At 43.9% G+C, this 24424-nt stretch overlaps 1 protein-coding gene across 1 annotated transcript in view; it reads right to left on the bottom strand.

Moving 5' to 3' along the window:
• The window catches only part of rnf17 (ring finger protein 17), a gene marked incomplete at both ends in the record, with an annotated part of 79308 nt that overhangs the window by 28383 nt on the left and 26501 nt on the right, over positions 1-24424 (bottom strand). Inside the window, 8 exons of the mRNA XM_083638139.1 lie at positions 226-474; positions 3413-3530; positions 8431-8548; positions 11687-11802; positions 12141-12306; positions 12694-12823; positions 17315-17502; positions 19502-19640. Of these exons, the coding sequence (XP_083494265.1) occupies positions 226-474; positions 3413-3530; positions 8431-8548; positions 11687-11802; positions 12141-12306; positions 12694-12823; positions 17315-17502; positions 19502-19640 (1224 nt within the window). The remainder of the gene's footprint in view (positions 1-225; positions 475-3412; positions 3531-8430; positions 8549-11686; positions 11803-12140; positions 12307-12693; positions 12824-17314; positions 17503-19501; positions 19641-24424) is intronic.

Below are 24424 nucleotides of genomic sequence, written 5' to 3'. Positions count from 1 at the left end.
TCAATGAGTTAAGGGTCAGCAGGTCTTTAAGGCAGAGTGACCCACCACAACTGATACATTACATGTATACTTATAAATGAATTAATTTACAAAAAGACTTTCCAGATGTACCGACTTGCAGATGTACTGGAATTTTATGAAAAAATAAAATGTGCAAAGGAAATTAAATGCATGTTTAAAAAAAAGGCAGATATCTCCCCACAGTGTTCCCTTCTTCCTCCTGACCTTTTGAGCTGAGCATCGCTCCTGGTGAGCTGGACGTAGAAGCTGCTTGGGGAGCTGACGTGAGTGACCCGGACCTTCAGGTCCTTGAGGCAGGCGGGGAGCTTCAGCTGGGGCTGGAGCTGCTCCTGGTCTGCAGGAGTCTGCTGGTCTGAGGGGTCTACGTCCAACCGGCCCTCGCCCCCCAGGAGGTCCTCCAGTGGAGAGTCCCATACTGCCGAGTCATCCACAGGGGGCTCAACCACTCTGGATCTGGAGAGAGAGAGAGAGAGAGAGAGAGAGAGAAGAAATTAAAGGATGAAGGAGATAAGAGTATGGTAGGTGGAAGTAAAGGTGAAATGGCAGACACAAAATATGATGCAAATAAAAAGAAGAACTCACTGAAATGTTAAAAGCTGAAATAAAAACTGAAAAATGCAGAAAGGTGTCAGAGAAGAGTGAATGAATGTTTTCTTTGGGTGGGGAAAATGAGTCTCTCTCCATGTCTTCTTCTTGTGTCCTCCACAGTGTGCTTGATGTACAGTACTATCCTACCAGCATAAAAGGGCAAACTTTTGTTGCATTTTGGCCTTCTGTTTCCATGACAACGGCGTTATTGGGGCCTGAAAACGCATGCCACCCTTACAGTCGCCATGTAAACTGTCAAAATGCAATTGTTGTGACGACACGGCCCCACTTACCGCATGGAAGCAACGAAAGCAAAGGGCATTCAACTAGCCTATCAATATAGCCTTAAAGTGTAACTAACGTCCAAAACACTTTTTTTCAGCTTTTAACCAATATATATGACTTTGGGGGTGATGTGTGAAGAATTCTGGTCAGAATTTCCACATTTGACACCAAACTTGCCATTTTACCATTTGTATCATTTTTCAGCAGCATATCTGGCATAAGCGCCCTCTAAGGGGCCAACACTGCTTTTTTTTTTTTTCTCAAATGAATGGGAGATTTGGTACAACCTGACGTCAGGTTGTCCCCAAAGACTATGGGATTTCAAGATAATTACTCCCCTACCCCCCCTGTACCCTTTCGGCTCCTCAGAACTCCAAGCCTATTCCTATTGAAGTTTGCTCTTAAAATACTGAACCAAACGTCGTCAAAGTTGGCACATGTCTTAATTATAGTTAGTTTCCTGCTGAATGTGTCACTACTTTATTAATATCTTACCTGGATAAGCTCGAATGATGATGTTTATATTATCAGTCCGAGTTGGAAGCACTGTCTCCAGCCCAGCCAGGCGGGAGCGGGCGGGAGAGAGTCCTACTGTAACCTCATGCACTAGCACCAAGCTCCGGGCGCGCGCGCAGCAGCAGCAGCAGCAGCAGCAGCAGCTCTGTGCTCAGAGCACAGAGAGCACAGTCTGACATTTCCGCGGCTATCAGTCCGACTTCAGAAGCACTTCTCTCGGCCAGTCTGCTCTCTCATGCACCCGCGGGGGCGCGCGGCAGCAGCACACACCAGCAGTGAGAGGCGGGGGCTTTCAACAGTCTGACATTTCAGCAAACAAATCTCGTCGCAGTTTAGCGGACATGTAAAATATAACGCTATACTACGACGTGACAATGTGACAAAGCTTCTCTAAACATATCGGCTAATATAATATCATCACTGTGTACAAGCAACGCCAACTTTTATGGAAATCAAGTCAGCAGAGCAGAGCGACTGGCTCTGTCTGTGTGTGTGTGCTGCTCGGGGGGATTCGCATGGGAACAGTGTGAGGAGGAGAAGAGCTCTCCCCAAGCCCCAAAACGCAAATTAAAAACGGATTTCATTGCGCGGTTTATCTCTAGTTAGACGAGGGAATTACGTGGAGAAATCTCGCATTGTGTTACCCCAGAGCGAGAGGTTTGTCCTCACTGTGTGCTGTGTGCTGCGAGCAGCGAGGCTCTTAACGTAAGTTTAGACAAGCCACATGCAAGCCACGCACACACACATGGGACAAAATGGGACAAAAATAATTAAATTTCTAGTTCGCCACTGAATGGCCAAATTGATATAACTATCAACCATTTCAGGATTTTCTGTTTCCATACAGGCCACCAGCGTTGGCTAATTGTTGATATTTATAAAGATATCGCCCCTCTCAAATAAATTATTTTTGAGGCAGTAGGCAAACTGTAATGGCGTCGATTTCCGAAAAAAAATCTTGACTTAACACAGCCAAAGAGTCTAGTATAGACAAGAGTATATGTCATTTCTTGGTTTTTTCCATAGGTATTTTCAAATCACTGTTCTAATACATATCTAGGGGGTTAGTCCCCCTTTAATGACACAAGTGAACGAGTTGCTACAAATACATAACGGGCGATAAGTGCCCGCTACATCCGCGCATATTAATTACATGAAGCAAATTCACATCTGAAACAACAGCCAATGTTGCACCAAACTTAGCAACACAAGCAATTACAATGTCATAATGAATGTCCCACTTAACAAACCATGAATGAATAAATAAATTAATGTTCAATGTAAATAAATATATTAACGCTCCTCCAGCAAAGTGTCGATTTGCTGCACCATTACAGCAAAATGCTGCTCAAACTGGCAGACCGATACATTGATTTCCTCTGCCGAGTCCTGCACAGAAACACTTTTTATTATAGGGCTTTACTCAGTTTTGATTCTTTAATGCAACCAAGTAGTCCAACAATCTGCAACAGTGTGTCACTATTATTGATGTTTGTTCTATATTGATGTTTGTTGTTTCAGGACCACAGTGGAAATACGTGACGACTTTGTTGTGACATCCTGATTAATCATTTTATACTGTATGCTTGTTGGTGTATTGTATTTTTTAATTTGCCGAATAAATTCATGGCATGCATTCATTCATTCATTCAGCAGAGTGTTTTGTTTGTGTAAAGATGTATCTTGTACACAGCTGTGTGGTGCTATTCTTTGGTGTTGAGTTGCAAATTTACCTGGCATGCATACTACAGCATTTTCTATCACATTTTGTGGTTCCGGTCTGCACGCGAATCATTATCACAACAATGTCGTATAAACACGGAAACCAAAGACCAGAACGCAACGACAGTTTGCCGTTTTATGCAGAGACCATTGTCGTCTAAACGTGGCCTTAGATAATCTCCAAAAGAATGACTTCTGGTTGACTGGTTTCTCAGGCCAAGTCCTTCTGGATGGAGTGAGGTGAAGCTGACAGTGAGGAGAAGGTAAAGTCAGGTCTCACCCGGGGCTGAAGCGGGCCAGCTCCTCTTTGACCAGCAGCTCCGCAATGTTGGCCATCGGCCCGTCCAGCCCGCTCTCAAACAGCTGCACCGGCAGAGGTTTGTCCCTAGGTGCTATCTCTAGATGAAGAGGGGGTGATGTCACACATGCATGGTATTAGACACACTAGTCATGACTTCATGACAATCGACAAGTCCCCGGATGTGCTTTCAACTCGCCCCTGATTTTTCTGATTTTTTTTCTGTTTGGTAGGAGACACAAATTCTGACTGGCTTGCTCTAACAGACAAAGAGACAGACTGGAAACAGAGAATATACTAGAATACCAGACATGACATGAAGCTAAGGTTGTCCAAAGCAGTGGTTCTCAAACTTTTTCACGTCACGGACCCCTAAACTGACAAAAATTAGATCACGGACCTCCATTTGGTAAGATTTTTGCTTTTAGATATTTTATTACAGAAAGTGTATGAAACACATGTATGAAACCACAACCAAAACAGTCCTACATTCTGTCATTATGTTACTTATGATTTATAGAGAAAATAATTATCCCCCTTTTTGCTGGGAACCACTGGTCCAAAGTATCGATACGTATTGATATTAAAAGTTTTAAACTGATACAATACTCATTACAGGCATCCGGGCAGTGCAGCCAACAGGACACATACTTATGCAACTTTTTTTAGGACCCTTCAAACTTTGTTTTCTTCTTTTTTTTTTTTTTAAACTTAATTTTTATTTGGTTTACATCAACATTGTACATCATTGTATTCCTTCGATTACAGTTGTTTACTTTTTCCTTTTCCTTTTCCAGCAGTGTGTTATTTGTACACATTATCATTGTATATACACTCATAGCTTTGTAATGACAATAATAATGAACACAGAGCCTGAAACCAAACAAATAAAAAATAATAATAACTAATAATAAACCTCCACTCCAACATATACATATGTCCAGCAGCGCTTCATAGATAGGTAGAGCAAGAGAGAGAGCGAGAAGAGAGAAAGAGAGAGATTTACATCGGGGGGACTAGTGTGTATGTACTGTATGTATGTGATATCTATCAAAAATGTGTGAGAGAATGTTAATTGGAAATTATACATATGTCCTGCTGGACATATGTATAATTTGCTTAATATATTATACTATTATACTATATTACTATTATACTTATAATTTGTGCTTCATAGATAGGGAGGTGAGCAAGAGAGAGAGAGAGAGAAGAGAGAAATTTACTTTGGGGGAACTAATGATTGTATGTATGTATGTATGTGATATCTATCAGAAATGTGTAAGAGAATGGAAATTAGACTAGGGGGGGCGTACAGCATTGGGTAGTCATTGCATTATTAGAGCCATGACAGGCCCCCATCTTTTAACAAAAATTGGTTTCTGAAGCCTTAGTGTGTACGTGATTTGCTCCATCTGGTAAATATCCCACACTTTTTGGATCCATATATTATATGTGGGGGGATCTGGTTTCAGCCATCTTATAGTAATACACTTTAAGGCTGTAGTTAACAGTATATTTAAAAGATATTTTTTGGCCGTCCCGCCTAGGCCTTCAGGTATTACCCCTAACAGTGCCACTGTGGGGTCTCGCGGTATATCTTGTTGGAAGACCTCTTTTAAGGCGTCAAATACCTCTCCCCAGAATAAATTTAGCTTAGGACATAGCCAGAATACATGTGTGTGATTGGCCATATCGGCTCCACAATTTCGCCAGCAGGAGCTGGAAAGTGAGGGACCCATTTTGGCTACAATTTCTGGTGTTCTAAAGAATCTAGTGATTATTTTCCATTTAAATTCCCTCCATGTGTTTGAATTTGTAGCTAGGTGTGCCTCAGTGCACACCTCCTCCCATGTATCCAGTGACATTTCCTCATTTATTTCCGCCTCCCATCTCCACTTTATCTGTAGGGAATTATGTTGGTTCATAGATAAAAATATGTAATATAATTCACCTATAACTTTCTTATCTTCCTTCCCCCTTTGAATCTCTATAAAGTACTGCTCTATGGGGGTAGGTTCCAGGATTTTCACCCATTCTCTGTGTGACATCAGGAAGGTTCTTATCTGCAAATATCTATAAAAATCTGTCCTGGGAAGACTATAGTCACTTCTCAACTGCTCAAATGTCTTGAACTCGTCATCCTTGAACAACTGATACAGATAAGTCAGACCACGATCTGTCCATTTTTTAAAGCCCATATCCAAGTTGTTCGGTATAAAGGTCTTCATAAATCCAATGCTTGTTAGTGATGAGATTAACTTCGGAAGCCCAAAACATGCCCGTATTTTCTTCCAGATTTTAAGTGTAGTCTTAGTCCAGACTGCCATGTCTTTAATAGGGAAATCTAGAAACGGTAGGAGTCGTAGGGGCTCTGGGCACATACTTTCTTCGATATTGAGCCAGCGCGTATGTGTACTGTTCTGAATCCACGCTATCAAGGGCTTCATTTGTGCCGCCCAGTAATAATATTTTAAGTTTGGAAGTTTGAGTCCTCCGTTTGGCTTAGATAGTTGTAGTGTTTTAAGTCGAATTCTAGGGCGCTTTTTTTGCCATATGAACTTCGAGACTATTCTGTCCAGATAGTCAAAAGTTGATTTCGGAATTTCTATAGGCAGCATTTGAAACGAATAAAGTAGTCTGGGCAAGACATTCATACGGATACTTTCAACCCGACCAAGTAGAGAAAGAGGAAGCATATCCCATCGTTCCAAATCGCTATTAATACGCCGAATTATTTTATTATAGTTAGCCTCATATAAATTCTGTAGAGATGGGGGTATATATATGCCAAGATATTTAATACCTTCTTTAGGCCACTTAAATCCACTTTGAAGTTTAACACTTTGTGGAATCCTGCCATTGACATCCATCGCTTCGGTTTTGTCCACATTTATCTTGTATCCAGAATGATACCCATACTTAGAGATAAGCTCCTTTAAATGTGGTATTGTTGTTGCAGGTTCTGTGATATATAATAGTACATCGTCTGCATAGAGTGATAATTTATGCTCTTCTTTGTTTATAATAATTCCTTTTATACTATTATCATCTCTGATGAGCTGGGCTAGTGGCTCGATACTAATCGCGAACAATAGTGGTGATAAAGAACAGCCTTGTCTACAGCCGCGCTCTAGCGTGAATCTATCTGATCTACAGCCATTGACTTTAACAGCGGCGTGTGGGGATGAGTAGAGTGTTCGTATCCAATTAATAAAGTTAGGGCCAAATTGCAACCGTTTCAATGTTTGGAATAAGTATTGCCATGACACTCGGTCAAATGCTTTTTGAGCATCTAAAGACAAAATCATTGATTCGGAATTCTTATGTTTTTGATGGGATATTATATTCAGTAAGCGTCGTAAATTATCGCCATAATATCTTCCAGTGATAAATCCAGTCTGGTCCGGATGAATAATTTGAGTGATTATCCTATTAACTCGTCTGGCCAAGACTGCTGTTAAAATACGTAAATCCGTGTTCAGAAGTGATATTGGTCTATAGGACTGACATTCAGTGGGGTCTTTACCCTCTTTATGTATAACTACAATAGTTGCATCTGTCCAAGATGGTGCCATAGTTTTTGACTCTAATGCATGATGGTATGCTTTTAACAAGAGGGGAGACAACAAGTCTTTGAAAGTTTTATAAAATTCATTAATATAGCCGTCTGGCCCCGGACTTTTATTATTTTTAAGTGTTGTAATCACCTGCTTGATCTCCCATTCTGTAATTGGCTCATCTAGCTCTTTAGCCGCTGATTCTGTTAATTCAGATAGTTTGATGTGATTTAGATATTCAGCAAGTTTTGCATCATCAGAACAAGTGTCCGTGTTCTTGTATAAAGATTTGTAGAACTCTGCGAAGGATTCTGCTATTTTATCTGGTTTTGTGACAAAGGTGTCTTGTAATTTTATTTTCTGTACTATATTAGCCGATTGCTGTTTTCTCAATCTAAACGCTAATAGTCTACTTGCCCTGTTGCCAAATTCGTAATATCTTTGATTAGTGAATCTTAAGTTGCCTTCAATCTTTTCTGATAGCAGGTTATTAAGTTCTCTACGAGTTGTGATTAGGCTATTTGTGAGACTAATAGATGCGGTTTGTTTATGTTTATATTCCAACTCTTTTATTTTTCCCTCTAACTCTCGCTGTTTAGCTTCCCTCTTTCTTTTCCTAGCACAGGTAAAGGAAATAATATGGCCCCTAATATATGCTTTAGCACAATCCCACAGTATAAGGGGTGATGTTTCAGGTGAGGTATTTGTATCTAGATATTTCTTGAGCTCTGTTGTAATGAGGGTGGTAAATTCTTTATCATTGAGAAGGGATGCATTAAGTCTCCATTGTTTTGAAGTTAGTCTCTGGCCTATATCCCATTTTAATGCGAGGGGTGCATGATCAGAGATGGTAATAGGCAATATCTCAATGTTCGTAATCCTATGCAATTCTGCCTCGGGGGTGAAGAAATAATCAATCCTTGAGTAGGATGTGTGCCTATTTGAATAAAAGGTGAAGTCCCTGCCTCTTGGGACTTTTTTTACATTTTAATGCATCTTTTAGCTCTGACAGAGCTCTTGATACAAGGAATATCAGTTTGTAACAAACAAACAGAGCAAAACAGGCTTGTGTTTTGAGTTATGGTGCGATAATAAGAATTAAAAGAGCACATTGTCCATCTAGAAGTCCTACTCTTCAAAATATGACTTTAAGATGTAAAACAAGAAAGAAAGAAAAACGTTTGTTTACATTTGAAGGAGTTGTATACTGTAGCATACCTCCGGCTTCCCACCTGCAGATACGGCCAATTGTGCCTATATGAACGCCCAACCAAGCCGGAGGCAACACAGGGCACGAACCTCTGACCCTCATGTTGGTAGGCAGGGAATCTACCGCTGCACTACCCGGATGCCCTGAGAGATGTATGCTTGAGCTGACACACACACACACACACACACACACACACACACACACACACACACACACACACACACAAAAAATACCTGTGGCCATAACAGTGACCAGTTTCTGGTGAGCCAGGCTGGTGAGCCTCTGGGTGCAGGCGTCGGTCCAGCTCTCTCCCTCCAGAGGAAGCACATCAGACAGGCAGCAGTAGATAGCCTGCAGACACAGAGCAGGCAGCTGGGAACTGAATGAATGGGCGGCAAAGGGAAGCCACGGTGCAGCCTCACATGAGCATCCAATACCACGGTAAAAAAAGAAAAGAAATCCCATGTACTTCAACATACACTCCTTTATTACCGGTATAAACATTTGAACAAGTGGCATGTGGCATATCTGTGCTTCTGGAAAGCTTTCAAGCCCAAAATCAGCCCAAACAAGCCCAAAAGAAGATTTGCATCCTCGGTATCTACCGTACTAGGGGTGTCACCGTGTACACGGCTAACCGGATATTCAATCACAACTGTTTAGAAAATTCAATAACCGACTACACCTCTGTTGTGTATGCGTCACGTCTGTTGTGGTTGTGCCTTTAAGACAGCACGGCGGCTTTACGACAGTCTCGTCTGCCGTAATTCATAATGTATATGGTGCAATATAATATACTGTGCAATTCTTTCATTCGTTGCGGTGCGACTTGTAGTAACAACTTTTTCCGTATTTTTAGTGTGTGTGTATTGGATTTATTTATGTGTTTATTTTAGAGCTCTTTTAACGTGTAATCTTCTATGTGTGTGAGCTGCTCAAATGAGTGAGTTTCCCCACTGTGGGATCAAGAAAGGCTATCGTGTCGTAGCGAAGCCGCTGTAAATATTTTTAAAATATGCTGAAAAAGAGAAATGTCTGAATTTACTAGTAGGGTTCTTACAACCACTAGGACATTTTCCCACTCATCAAGAATACAATTAAACGAACACCTGAAATTACTCATCATTAGAAACATGTAAACCAGCTTTTCGAGAAGTTAATTATCCGATATTTAGGTGTGATTTGAAACCGAAGACAATAATTAAACAACTTTTTCCAAGGTTAAAAATAAAGAGTATGCGACAGTCACTGGATGCTCCACCGCTGCCCTCCGACATCCACTTCCACAATTCACTGTACCGTAAATTCCGGACTATAAGACGCACCGGTCTATAAGCCGCGGGACCAAAATTGACTATTTTTTTCTTCTATAAGCCGCACCGGTCTATAAGCCGCGGGTGTTTTGATGTTTAATTACCATATGAAAGGGTTCGTGCACAGAGAGGAATGTCGGGAAAGCGATGGCTGTTTGGGGAAGCTCCCATTTATTAACATTTCAACAAAACAAAACAGAAGTCAGGTCACTAATCCCCAGACAAAATCACACAACAATAGGCTATATGTGCAGCAAACCTGTAACCAGAGAAGTCAAGTCACTAATCCTCGTCTTCCTCTTCTTCCTGCGTACTGAAACCACCAAAGTCCTCATCTTCAGTGTCGGAAACGAACAGGTTCAGGGTGGCTTCGTCAACCACTCTCCTCTCTCCTTCATTGTCACTCAAAACCAACGAACTCCTCTTCATCACTGTCGGCATCGAACAGCCTCTGAAGCCTCTGACGGCCCTCAGCGCCAGCTGTGGCGGCGTCATTCTCTTCATCCCGCAGCAGTCCAGCGTTTTGGAACCCGTTCGTGATTGTGGATGTTTTCACACTCCTATAATATTCCGTGCTGAGACAGTTCCTCCTGCTGCACCGTCCAACGCCTCACCATTGACTCATCGATGCCCAGGTTACGCGCGGCTGCTCTGTTTCCCTCTTTTAATGCGAGATTGACTGCTTTCAACTTGAAAGCTGCCTCGTGTGAATTTCTGCGTACCTTCCCCATGGTAAGTGAGAGTGTTGCTTCTACTGCTCGTTCTCATGCTGTCGAGAACGAGCAAAGCTTTTTTTTGGTGAAAGAATCCTCCAGGGCGCTTCTTGTTAACAGTCCGAGTGAGTGGCAGGTCGAACGTCAAAGGCACTTCATCCATATTTATGATCTGCTCCGGTTCGATGGAATATTCCTTGATCTTCCTTTGTGTGAATTCGCCGAAGTTTGTGATTTTCTCCTGGTAGTCGGGGGAGGGAGTTGATGGCCGAGTGGCCTTTTGCTTACCGTAATTACCATATGTAAGTGGTCACGCACAGAGGGGATTGTCGGGATGGCTGTTTGAGGAAGCTCCCATTTACCGTATTACCGTAACATTTCAACAAAACAACATAACACAACACCACCGTTGTTTATTTTTACAGTGCACACAGTGTCCGCGGTGTGGTGAAAAGAGGGCAAGAGAGGAAATTAAAACAGAAGTGGATTTATAGTTAGAAAGAGTGCTAAAAAAGAGAGATTTTATTTGTATTTTTTTTTTTTTTTCTGAAAAAATCCATAGATAAGACGCACCGTTATATAAGCCGCAGGGGCCAAAAAACGGGAAAAAAGCCGCGGCTTATAGTCCGGAATTTACGGTATTTCTCAAACGTGTGTGTGTGTGTGTGTACAGTATGTGGGTGGAAACTGGGGCTCACCCTTTAAATGCTTAAAGGTCCCATTCCGTGCAAAAGCTGTTTTTACTTGTAAATACATATATACTGCTGTCATCACCTCCCTGTAATGAGTGGTCACACGCTCAGAACTGCCACAGTTGGATTTGTCCCTATCCAGTTTCCCCCTGCAGTCTCCTTCAAGCCAAGCCCCCTAACGCTCTGTTCCCCAGACGGGGTATTGGGACGTCACGATGGTCCTCAAGCATACTGCGCATACTATATTAGCTCTCTCACACAAGCTACCTGCACCATTTTGTCTATAGCCACAAAATTAACACTTCTAGCTGGAGCGACGCCAACTGTAAGTGATCCAGCAACTGCGGAGGTGCATTCGGTAAGTCTAGGCATTTTGAGATGTCCTCTTTAGCGTAGCAACCGTTAAGTTAGTGATAGCTCATTGCTAACACAACCTAGCGTGCTGGTCCACAGACGCTAATCTGATTGGCCGCTGGGAGCCTGGGGCGGGCTCTCCCTCAGCAGCCAATGGGAACTGTTAGTTCTGAATATATTATAGAAACAGACCATTCTTGGGACGCAACAAGATGAGGAAGGGACAACTCCGTCACAACAAACGGGGTTGCTATATTTTCGACAAATTAATCCAGAATCATGTTTTATGGACCAGAGACACACGTTTTTAAGAGGTTACAGCTGCAGGAATTGGGACCTTTAACTTCTGACAGAGTGGATTATATTAGCTTTTTGTTTTTACAACAAGATAAAACTGAGTCAGTCTGCTGCTCTCACCATGGCAGGAATAGCAAAGAACTCATCCTTGATCGTCCTCAGGTCGTTGACAGACAGGACCTTCTTGTTGCCAAAATCCACGTAGCGCACCTCCACTTTCCTGTTCCCCGGATGACCTACACACACACACACACACACACACACACACACACACACACACACACACAGGTTATATGCCGCATTCCATTTGTATTGGGAACTAGGACTTTCCCAAGTCAAAGATAGGAACGTCACCTGACCTCGTATTTCCTACCTCAATCTCAGCTTTAAAGTTATCTGAATCTGAATTATTTCAGCTTTGAACGATTGACTTTGTGGATAATCGCAGTGGAGGGAATTCAGCCTTCAATCACAGATCAAGGCTGTTCTGAAACTACCACTAACACTGGACTGGAAAACAGGGATTACTACATGAACATCACATACATGCGAACATGCACACGCACACACTCACCTATGACCTGGGCTCTGTACCAGTACTTGTCGTCGAAGCGGGCGACACAAGCCTGACCTATCACAGGACAGTAGAGTTGCAGGTCATTGTCTCCTCCTCCCAATACCATGGCATTGTAACACTCCTGCAGTTTGGCTGTCAGCAGCAAGAACTCCATGTTATCAACCTGGTGGGGGGGAGAGGGGGAATAGAGAGAGAGAGAGCATTGTAACACTGCTGCAGTTTGGCTGTCAGCCCGGATGGGGGGGGGGGGGGGGGGTAGAGAGAGAGAGCGAGAGACTGAATTGAGTGTTGTGCTAAAACCAGGGGATAAATTAAATGAAGACCAGTCTCCTGTGCTCAATATGCAGTGCAATATTTACATGAGGCTTTTTTGTACCTCGAGTATCTGTGATCCCCTAAAGACATATTAAGCTTTGAAAACTATGAAATTGTAAACTGTATTTTCATCTTCATACTTCACTAAACAATCCTATTTTATATGTATTTGTTGATTCTAGGGCAGACAGGGAGAAGTGGGGTGTGTGTGTGTGTGTGTGTGTGTCTTCAGTACCAGCTGGATGTAGAAGTCAGCAGGGGTGTTGATGTGCGCCACCACAGCGTTGAGCTCTGCGTTCTTCTTGGGGTAGACAGGGGGGTAGTACTGCAGCGGCTTCCTGCTTGGCGTCACCGCCGAGTAAAACCTGTGATATCAGAAGGAATTTATATAAGAACCTTGATGAGGGCCAGGCGATATGGTTGAAATTAATATCACTATCATCATAATGATTTTTTTCATGATATGGCTGATGTATGCAGAACCACAAGTTAAATAATCTATATAGTGTCCATCCCTGTTATGATACACTCATGACTAAAGATTATATTTACATCCGGGATTGGGTCGTGGAGGTAGGAGGTCCAGCAGGGGACCCCAAACTTCCCTTTCCCTGGCCACATTAGCCAGACCAGCATGGAGATATAGGGCTTTATTCTCCCCCCTGGCCTTAAATTTGCACGGCGCGGCGCTATTAATGGGCGTGGTCACACGCATTCCCTAATTTTTCCTGCCAGATTGCACGGCGCTAACCATTTAACCATGGCTTTTTAAGCGTAGAATTATTCACAACTGTGGCCATTGACCTGATCTGCAGTAAACAAATCACATTCTTCCCTTTCAAGTTCCGATGCCAGAGTGATCTAGTCTGGTCAGAAAAGCCCGAACAAAGCGCTGTGAGCTCCCCCCCTCCCTCCTTCATCCCCGTCTGTCTACATATGCTCCTCAAACAAATCTCACAGCAGCTTAAATACAGCAAGCATGTAAATACGCTACACTATATAGCAAGAGCAAACTGAGAATGTTCCAAACGCATCGGCTAGAAAAATATAGCCTATCCTTGGATGTCATGATGAGATTAGATTGGTGAAAGTTTGGACAGCATGATTGCATCGTTTTCTCTAGCTGCCTTTTCTTCTCCCCCTCTGCACGGCAGACAGGTAGGATGATGCAACAGCCTCTGAATGACAGGGGCTCAAAATGACGGTATAACAACTTTTTTTTCATTGGTCATTGTGCCTGCCTAGTGCCTACATATAGTGGCCTTTCCCCCAAAATAGTGTTGGTTCTGTCATTCTGTGGTGTAGCCTACATTTCAGATCTGATGCTTGCAGTGCGCTATAGGGTCAGAAGTTGACGCACGAGAGAGAGGGAGTGAGAGAGAGAGGGGGGAGAGAGAGTGAGATAGCAACAGAGAGAGTGATTGAATAATGCCGTGGGTGCATTGTTGAATAAGGCCTGGTTTTGAAAAGCGTTAACAAAATTAACGACCTTTGGGAAGATCGCTTTAGGCTGGTATTTAAGGCCGAAAGACCCATTCTGGCCTATTCTGGACGTGCCTGGAACACCTCCGTAGGGAGGCGACCAGGTGGCATCTTTACCAGATGCCCAAACCACCTAATCTGGCTCTTTTCTATACTAAGGAGCAGCGGCTCTACTCTGAGTCCCTCACAGATAGTACGACTGGAATCTGTGTTGTCTGTGCTGTGGTTTGTTTCTGCTGCTCTCTTGTTTTTAGCATTGTGTCTCTCTGTGTCTAACCTGTTAGTTTAGTTTGAACAATTTGCTTGTTTGTGGTGTCCGGGTAGTCTCCCTGCCTACCAACACGAGGGTCGCAGGTTTGCGCCCCCGTTTTACCTCCGGCTTGGTCGAGCGTCCATACAGGCATGATTGGCTGTGTCTGCGGTTGGGAAGCCAGATTAGGGGTATGTGTCCTGGTCGCTGCACTAGCACCTCCTCTGGTCGGTCGGGGCGCCTGTTTGGGGCGGAAGGTAACTGGTTGGATTAGCGCAGGGTTCCCCAAATAGCAGCCCACGCTGAAATTGCAAATAATAATAATAAAAAAACTACAGTGCACCTGAACGCAACATGCAAGATATGCGCTGCTCTCCATATTGACCTGGCTATGAGCCCCTCCCCCTCTAAACAAACACTGGTGCAGAGCAGTGAGCAGCGTGTCTCATCTGTCTGTCTTTTTACAGTGCAACTAAACGCAACGTGCAATGAATTGGATTTATTTAGCTTCAAGAGTGCATTTTTGTTCTTGTGTGACCCTCAACACAGGCTTTGAGAATCCCGGCCCAATTACTGATACTTATGCTTAAATTAACCCACTCATATTCTGGTTTATTTCAAGAAAAACATTTCGGCTAGTGGAAATTCTAATTGGCTGGTAACTTTAAAACCTAGCAGCCATATTGGCAGGTGGTCAAATAAGTAAATTTCAAGCCCTGCAGGGAGGTGGTGACATAGGAGTGAGTGAGAAAAGGATCAAATATTGGTGGTTAACACATTGAGTGCCAGCCATTTTTTCAATCCTGTAGGTAAGTTGTGCCAGGTTTTTTTTTGAGGATTCTGGCTCATTTTACAAGAGCCGAGGATTATTTTCTGTTAACACCTTAAGTGCCATAGCCGAAATAATTCGTCTTACATAATCCAGCGCTTGAGTGCCAGAGCCGAAATAACTCGTCTTACATGTTTTTTTGACGGTGGGACATCAATCAACCCCTTTTACATCTTCCAGATAACTATTTGGAGCAAGAGCATGCGTGTAATCTATTTTACCGACCACTAAGTGGCGACAGAGACCGAGAGAAGTCACAGCCACGGGACCCAAAAGCCACCAAAGCAGCCGCCTCCCGCGGAAAAGCCCGGACACACACACACAGAACGGACAGAGATCCCTTCCCCCCAGAGCCGCGCAGCAACGCGCGAACACACACACACACACACACACACACACACACACACACACACACACACACACACACACACACACACACACACACACCGCGGGAGAAAGCCATTCAAGGAAATGGCGACGCGATTTTACAGTAATCCGTTTCAGACTCGTCTTGCCCGACAGGCAGACAGGCAGGCAGGCACGCAGACAGACAGGCAGGCAGCACAACGCGCTTCTGACACGCCCGCTGAAGCCAGGAGGAAGGAGGAGAAGACACACGGAGGGAGGAGTTTGAATGAGAGGGGTGTTTCCTGTTGTTATGGAGGAAATTACTGTTCAAAACTATTGTTTAGAATGTCTGACGGTCTTACTGATGCCAAAAATGAATGGTTAAAGTGACTGTTTCACAAAAAGCCATTTATCTCTGAATAAATTTCCAGACGCTGAAACCATGCTGTACTCAACGGCTAATATCTACATAACTACTAACTCTGCAAACTAACTCTTTTAGACAGAGAAAGCACACATTCTATTAGTTATTTTTAGATGATTGGTGTTCATGAATTCTTAACAGAAAAGAATCCTCGGCTCTTCTAAAATGAGCCAGAATCGTCAAAAACACCCCTGGCACAACTTACCTACAGGAATGAAAACATGGCTGGCATTCAATGTGTTAAGAATTCGTGAACACCAATCATCCAAAAATAACTAATAGAATGTGTGCTTTCTCTGTCTAAAAGAGTTAGTTTGCAGAGTTAGTAGTTATGTAGATATTAGCCGTTGAGTACAGCATGGTTTCAGAGATTTTCAGAGAGTTTGGAGATAAATGGATTTTTAGAACCACCTCACGTGCCTGTGATTATGGGTGCCCTTGTCTCCCACTCTGTGCGCTCTCTCTCTCTCTCTCTCACCAGAGATAGAGAGAGAGAGAGAGAGAGAGAGAGAGAGAGAGAGAGAGAGAGAGAGAGAGAGAGAGAGAGTGTGTGTGTCTCCAAACTCCTCCCTCCGTCTGTGCTGCGGAGTGCTCTGCTGCTGGGAGTTTGCAGCGAGTTGAGCATCCTCTCTCCCTGGCAGCGAGTGTGGATAGGTCTCACTGTCTCTTGGGTTTGAGAGCCCCGATTAAGCCCCGTGCGACTCTAGGCTTTATGCTGCTCACCCAGTCCATTTCTGGAACCCCCCACCGCAGCAGCGCGAAGCGTCCCCGCCTACAGTATGAGAATGAGGCTCGTTCGTTCCTGACTGTAAAATCGCCAAGCCATTTCCGCGGGAGGCGGCTGCTTTTGGTCCACGGGTCCCGTGGCTGTGGCTTTCTGTCTCTGTCTGGAGAGAACTGTCGCCACTTAGTGGTCGGTAAAATAGATTATACACATTCTCTTGCTCCAATAGTGATCTCGAAGATGTAAAAGGGGTTGATTGATATCTCGGCTATGGCACTCAACGTGTTAAGACTGAATAATGACATCACAACTGTTAATTTAAAATTAGTTATTCCTCTAAATCTGGCTTCAAATGCCCCAAATTTTTCCGGCACCGTTCGGCCCCCAGCCCTCAGCAAAATGCCTGTGGTGAATAGCGTGATCCTCCCACGTGTTACGTCCTGCCGGTGAAGCTCTCCGGTATCCGGTGAAAAGAAGCGGCTGGCAACAGCGCATGTGTCAGAAGAAGCATGGTGCTAGTCTACAGCTCTCCTCAGATCGGCAGAGGGGGTGGAGCAGCAACCGGGGCAGCAGGGGGAAATTGGCCAAGTACAATTGGGGAGAGAATTAGGGGAAATCAGAAAAAATAATAACAATAATTGGTTTGTTGTTGTTTTCCAACAAACCCTGTTCCCTCAGGAGATCTTTTGCCTCCTGCCAGGCTGTTATTGTAAATAGCAAAGGTCTCCCTTTGGTGGGAGACAATAGTTGTATAATATTAGCATATACGGTATCAGTGCATCCCTAACACAACACACACCTGGCCACTTCGATGAAGACCAGGTACTCTCGGACGGAGAGGGGCAGGTCGTTGCCACGGACCGGGGGACCTGTCTTCAGATCCACCAGCAGCACGTCGCCCTCCTGACCGAACACCTGCATCTCCACCGCCGCAGAGCCGACCACGCGCCGAAACTCAGCCTGGGCCTCCTTGCTCCAGCCCTTCCTCTGAACACGCACACACACGCACACACACATTACACATCCGTCCCACTATTACTGCTGCTACTACTACTGATACCATTACAAATTACATTATTCTCAACTTGTCACATTTGTTCAAAAACAGAGCTACACAATGCTTTAGAGACAATAAAACAGTAATAACTAAAATCCAGTAAGATTAACAATTCATTCAGAAAAACGGCATCAAAAAGAAATAAAACTGAAACATACAGCAGGAATAATGTAGGTAAAACCAAAGAACATAGAAGTCTATTATAATGCGTTTTAAATATGACAGCAATTGGTCCGGGTTCAGAAAGGTCTGTGCTGATCATCTTGATATACAATATTATCCAAATAATTATTAAAGATGGGGGGAGGAAGCAATACTGTAATATGCTTCAATTACTTAAAAATTAATGTATAATATCAACCTCAAGAGATTTATCTTCTTAAAGATGAGCTGAACCCAAAAATGACTTTTACATTATTTTAGTCCACATACCTGGGGATTCAGTGCACCTATTTAATGATGTATGCCACACAAAAAAATCACAAAAAAGTTTTTCACACTTTTTCACATCAAAAGTTAATTTTTCAAGATTTCATTCATAACAGTAATTCTCGTCAAGTCAGTCCACAGGCCAGCGGCAGGAAAGTCTCGCGGGACTTGACAAGAGTTGGTCTCACTGACCCGACAGGAGGAAATGGGATCCGGGAAGAACAGAGGGGGAATGGAGAATGGAGGGCCTCTCCCGGGGAGAATAGCAGTCTGGTTCTTTAGGGATCAGATTATGGGTCGAAAATGGGAATAAAACTATCTATTTACATGGATGAAAAGCACGCCGCCACGTGGCCCCCACGTAGCTCCATTCTAGGACTGGCTTGCACACTATTGATCTCAAAACAATGCCTAAGATGGATAAAAACGCTGCGGAGAACACTGGGTGAGTCGTCAGATAATAATTAATGTGAGGAGAGGGCTCCAGGTTAAAAAAAAAAACTAAATTCTCCTTTAACAGGCGAGACCGATCACACCAGCTGCAGCGCTTTGCCTCGCCACAGCACGCTGAAGCGACGCTGCACACGTGCTGCAGCGATAGACTCAGTTTCTGGTCTATTTTTCAAGCGTGCCGAGCAGCCAGGCATGAAGTCAATGCAAGTTGTGAGCAGGGGCAGGGCAGCACCGGGCAGAGCGAGGCGTGGAGCGAGACAGAGTGATTCTGGTGTGAATGGCAAGGCCCCTGCTGGAAGCTTAGGTGAAGCGCTGCTTCTGAGATGCTTGTGGTGTGAACCAAGCGTTATGGCACTTTAATTCAATGTGTTGTGTACCTCAACAACACGGCTAATCGTTTTCAACATGAAAAATGGTCCTTACCCTAGCCCAGGGGTTCCCAAACTTTTCCATGCCAAGGGCCCCCAAATAGCATTGGCCTTCTGCAAATGTATTTGAGACCCAAATAAGATCTCCTGCGGGTCCCGAGGCAGTCTTTAGGGAAACACTGGGCTAAAGCAGGGGTTCCCAACCTTTTTTGACTTGTGACCCAACTTTCACGTAAAAGAATCTAGGGACCCCAGACATTCAAATTCCGGTACATTACAAAATCATCAGTGGCATTATCAGTGACATCATCAGTGATGTCACATGTAACAGGATGCTGACTTTCTCAGAATTCTGACTTTAATCTCAGACATTTTCCTCGGAATTCTGACCTTTTTTTTGTTCAGAACTCTGAATTCTGACTTTATGATCTGAATCCTGACTTAAACTCAGAATAAAACTAAACAAAATCACAAGTGGCCCTAATCCTCTTCGGGAATTTTAAATTGTGTGTGGTGTTTAAAAATAAAATAAAAAATAAAATCAGGCGACCCCATTTGAATTGTAGGCGACCCCACTTGGGGTCGCGACCCCAAGGTTGGGAACCACTGGACTAAAGTGTAACTAGGCCCAGGCTGCACACAGCAGATGTTACATGGAGGTAAACATCAGAGATCTCACCAGGTCTGCAGGAACGAGGTCCTTCAGGGAACACTTGATGGCGTAAGGAGCCCAGTTACTAAACTGCAAATGCACCGACTCATCCACCCTCCTCAGGAAAACATTCAAACTCTTCAGCAAGGAGCCATCCTCATCCTCACTGGAGAGAGAGGAAAGAAGGGAGGATTTTCTTTAAACCTTTATTTAACTATGTGAATCCCATTGAGATTACAAGATCTCTTTTCCGAGGGAGCACTGGGCAAGATGGCAGCAATACAGTTTCAAGTAGGCCTGCAAGATATGAGGAAAATCTGCGATATGCGATAACATTGTTCAATAGAGCGATGACGATACGACTTGCGATAAATAAACAAATATTAAAGTATGCATATTAGCTATACAGTTCCTATGTCTTTCTGCTTTAATAATGCTAACATAGACCCCAAACATAGCCTATGCCCAATGAATTTAGAAATGAAATGCACACTGACTCTAGCTGAAACTACACACAGCGTGTTTGGGCTTTGGCAGAGGGGCGGAGCGCACTGCTGCAAGGGAAAGGTGTACGCTGGATTTACAACACAACACAAAATTATCAGATGCTGAGTGGGAATGCATGACGCATGTAAATAAAACCACTTTTGTTATTTATTGCGTTTCAGGCAGTCTTTGCGATGTGTTTATTGTGCATGTTCATATTGCAATGACGATGAAAATACGATTAATTGTGCAGCCCTAGTTTCAAGCAACATAAGCAACTAAAAGCACATAAAACAAAACATACAGTAGCAGCTCACATAATCATAATGCCTAAAAGAAAGACAGGAGGAAATAAGTCTAGCTAACTATGGAAGCACTTACAAACTCCAAATGAATCTGCCTCCAAACCCTTCATTATATTTTTGATAGCCCTAATAATCTAGCTGCAAATCTGTCTGGCACTAGTTCCAGGCTGCAAGGCCGGAGAACATAAAGGCCTGTTTGCCAAGTTCAGTGTGAACCTTACAGAGGGAAAGTAATACCCCTTTCACACCAAGGGTCCAACCAGGGTCATTCCCAGGTTGGTTGGGGTATGAAAAGGTTAACCCAGTTTGCCCGACCGGGTCAGACAAGGGTTCACTTTAGTGTGAATGGCTCCACCATTGCCATTTGTTATGCTAATTGTTATGCATCTCTCCCGGGTTGTGACCCGGGTCCTATCTGAGGGGCACTTTACACGAGGACGGTTTCCTATGGTGACGGGGAATTATTGTATCGTTAGTGAATTTGGGCTTTGTGGTGTCTCGGCAGCCTAACCCCCGGCAGGTGAGAGTGGGAGGACGGCCAGCCACGACAGTGACATCAGAGCCGGGGTTCCAGACAGAGACGCTGTCTGGGCCACGTCATCAGTAAGAGGTGTTTCCCCAATTAGCTGCTCAATCAGTGGGACCGCTAGCAGCTGCGCGCTGTTAGGAGCGGCTCACATGGCTGCGACAAACTGAGCAATCAGCGAGCCTAGAAAGGGGAAGCCGCTCTGAATGTCCACTGTCTGGCTGGCTCTCCTCGAGAGAGGGGGTCCTCTCCGTGCTGTCGGGCGGTAAGGTATAATTTACACTCCTCTCCTTAAGCTCATGATAATGACTGTATATGATTTCTGACCGCTCCTGTCTCTTATCGCACGCAGGCAAGATGCTGGCGCATGTAACTAAGGCAAGCTACTGGAGAATGTATCAGAGGAAGTGAGCCCGGCCACAGGCTGGAGCACTCACCAGAGGAAGCGAGCCAGGCAATGTACTGGAGCGCTTGAGGCAACGTTATGGAGAAAGCTCATCAGCTTTGACTCACCTGTTAGGTGAACCCCACCTGCCTGGATTGAGACTTTGAATGGACAGCCCCGAGAAGGGAAGAATTTAAGTTGATTTGAATTGAATAATGAATAAAACGCTGCTTGCGTTTAAACCTGCTTTTCGTGTCTTGGCTTGCATCAGAGTTACCACAGCTTCTGAAACGACACATTTTGGAACCACCTTCCAGAGTGGAATTGTTGGTGATGCTTCCCGCTGAGGGCTCCGTGTAATCGCTTGAGACTGCTTGAGACTAGGGATGTCAATTTTCGGTTAATTTCACTTTCGATTAACCGACGCTAATAATCGATTAACCTATCGGTTAATTCATAATTTTTTAATATATATTTTTTTTTTTGTCTATTTACTCAATGAGCTCATGCCCAAACAAGGCGTGTCTATTTAGATGCTGAAATGTTAATGCTTTTTGTGTTAGAATTTCTAACACAAAAAGCATTAACAAGCATTAACAAAAAGCATCAACATTTCAACACATTCTTTTTGTGTTAGAATTTCTAACACAAAAAGCATTAACATTTCAGCATCTAAATAGACACGCCTTGTTTGGGCATGAGCTCATTGAGTAAATAGACAAAAAAAAAAAAAAAAAAAAAATTTGTCTAATATTAACACATTCAGTGCCAAGGACGTCTGTGGACGTCCTAAAAAAAAGTAACGAGGAGTGCCAAGGACGTCTGTGGACGTCCTAAAATCATAATTCATATTATTCCATAATTCTGCTGTTTAAGGTCGTACCTAGCCAGTGAGCATGAATCCCTTCAAGGGATCACACGGCGCCACCTTAAACATCGTCACAGGAGCTGCTCCACCCACCTCAGATCCTTTACTTTGTACAGGAGACAGCGGAGAAAGTGGAAACCGATGCATGCTTTCTGTCAGAGCCGTATATATTGCTCTGTCTACAGCGGACAGTGGGCTCGGCTGCATCCGCGCTCACAACTGAGCTCTTATGCTTCTATCTATCTCCACACGATTTCCTAGAAAGCCAGCATCCGAAGCCGAACGGCCAAGCCTTTTCGTTCAGTCGCGTTTGCCAGCGCGCATCATTTCCTTCTTGATGGGCGCTGGGATCTGTCCGGGGCAAAAACGAGAAAACAAACTCTGTGCGTGTGGGAGGAGCCCGCAGCTCAGAGGTGGAGAGGGGAGAGGGGGGAGGGGGGGGAGGGGTGTGTGGCACACAGGCTTCACAGAAACCACACCACACGCCACCACATCAGAAAACACCAGCCAGAGTCAGTGAATGTGCTCGAAATTAGAGTGCAAAAGGTATTCATAAAAGGGGCCATATCTTGGAAAGTAAAAAAAAACGACAGAAAACCCTTGAAAGTGCACTTTTTTGAGAGGCTGTAATTTCATAATGGAACTGTCTAGAAACAAAATTTCTTCTTTGGAAGAAGCAGGAGTGTTCAATGTTTCATTAAAGTCCAGCCCCGTTAATATAGCCATAATAGAAAAAATTCTATAGCTGTTTTCAACTGAATGGAAGTGAATCTGGCACAGGCTCCAGACAATTTTACTGAAGCGCTGTGGCACTGAATGTGTTAACTGATAGACTGACAGCAATAACCGAACAACGACGTTAGCGACGGTTAATCGATTAACGGTTAACCGTTGACATCCCTACTTGAGACGGCTAATTTCAGGAACTCTGACGTGCCTGCACACGCGACACACGCGATTATGCCATAGCCGTGCGCGAGTTGGCAACCATTTTCAAAATAAAACGTCAGTATGAATGAAGTTTGGCAACATTCAGAATTAAGCTACACTGCGGCCAACTTCAGTTACATGTTCATAACGTTACTGCTGCGAGGAGCCGATGGCTGTCCCCTGTCGGCATTTATCGTTAGTTACAAAAGCACGTCGACAGTGTTTTCTCACTGCCAGTAGCCTACAGTAGGGTTTGACAGATAGCACACTCAGCGCTCCCGGTCCTCGCTGGTCGTTAAAGATTTCTAATAGGCGTTATTCTGATAAACTGGTCACATGTTACGTTCTCACCCGACAAATATTAAAACTTTAAAACAGTTTGGGGTTTTTTCTGCTTGAAACCAGCTTTTTGGCAAGTCTTAAATGACTGCGGTAGGCGTACTCTCTTCCTTGTTTAAAACCGGAAAGACGATTACGAAATGACGTCATGCAGAAGCGTCCTTGTATGGGTAAAGAATAAGGTGATCACACTGCCACCTAGCGACCTGGCATGTACATTACGCCGTTTTAAAAATTCAACAGCGCTCATGTAAACAGGGAGAAGGTGTGAAGGAAAAGGTGTGAAGGAAACGCTATTGTGTAAAGGGCCCCTAAGTCATGACCAGGGATTAACCCATGGTGACTAACTTGGTGTGAATTGACAAAAGAAGGGTTGAACATGGGTCAAGTAACCCTGGTCCAACCCTGTGCGTTGGTATGAAAGTGGTATAAGAAGGTGTCATTTGAGCGCAAACATCAGGCCAAGGATGGACTTATATAAATAAATATGTACCAGTGAGTGAGTCTGCGCAAGGCTAATGAAGGCCACAGAACTCTGGCATATAGGGTGCAATCATGAGTGTGAGCTTTGCAGCCTCTGACAAACCTCAGAACGCTGTGGTACACAGTATCCAGGCCATGCAAGCATTGGGCAGAGGTGGGCAAGTACAGCAGATCACCATAATCAAGCAAGGGAAGGAACGTAGCCTCAACCGAAGGAAGGGAGAGAGGAAGGAAGGAATGGGGGGGTGAACACACATTAAAGTGTAACCCCTAAACCCTAAAACAATTTTTTTCAGCTTTAAACCAATGCATATAGCTTTTGAGTAGTGTTGAAGAAGGATTTTCTCTTGATTTGCTCTCTTTTTTTTATCCCAAGTAGAGGCAGGTCTCCCACAATTCTGGGGGCTTAGTTCCCCTTTAAGGAAAAAGAAGAAGAGAAAGGAAGACAGCGGTTAAGGTGTGTGTGTGTGTGTGTGTGTGTGTGTGTGTGTGTGTGTGTGTGTGTGTGTGTGTGTGTGTGTGTGTGTGTGTGTGTGTGTGTGTGTGTATACACTCTGTCCATGTACAGTATGTGTACGTTTCTTTTTTTAATGTATTTTATTACCCACTTCTGTTTTTCCCCTAACTC

This window comes from Poromitra crassiceps (assembly GCF_964638095.1).
Source record: "Poromitra crassiceps genome assembly, chromosome: 6".
NCBI classification, from domain to species: Eukaryota; Metazoa; Chordata; class Actinopteri; order Beryciformes; family Melamphaidae; genus Poromitra; species Poromitra crassiceps.
This window is presented reverse-complemented; position numbering and strand designations above follow the sequence as displayed.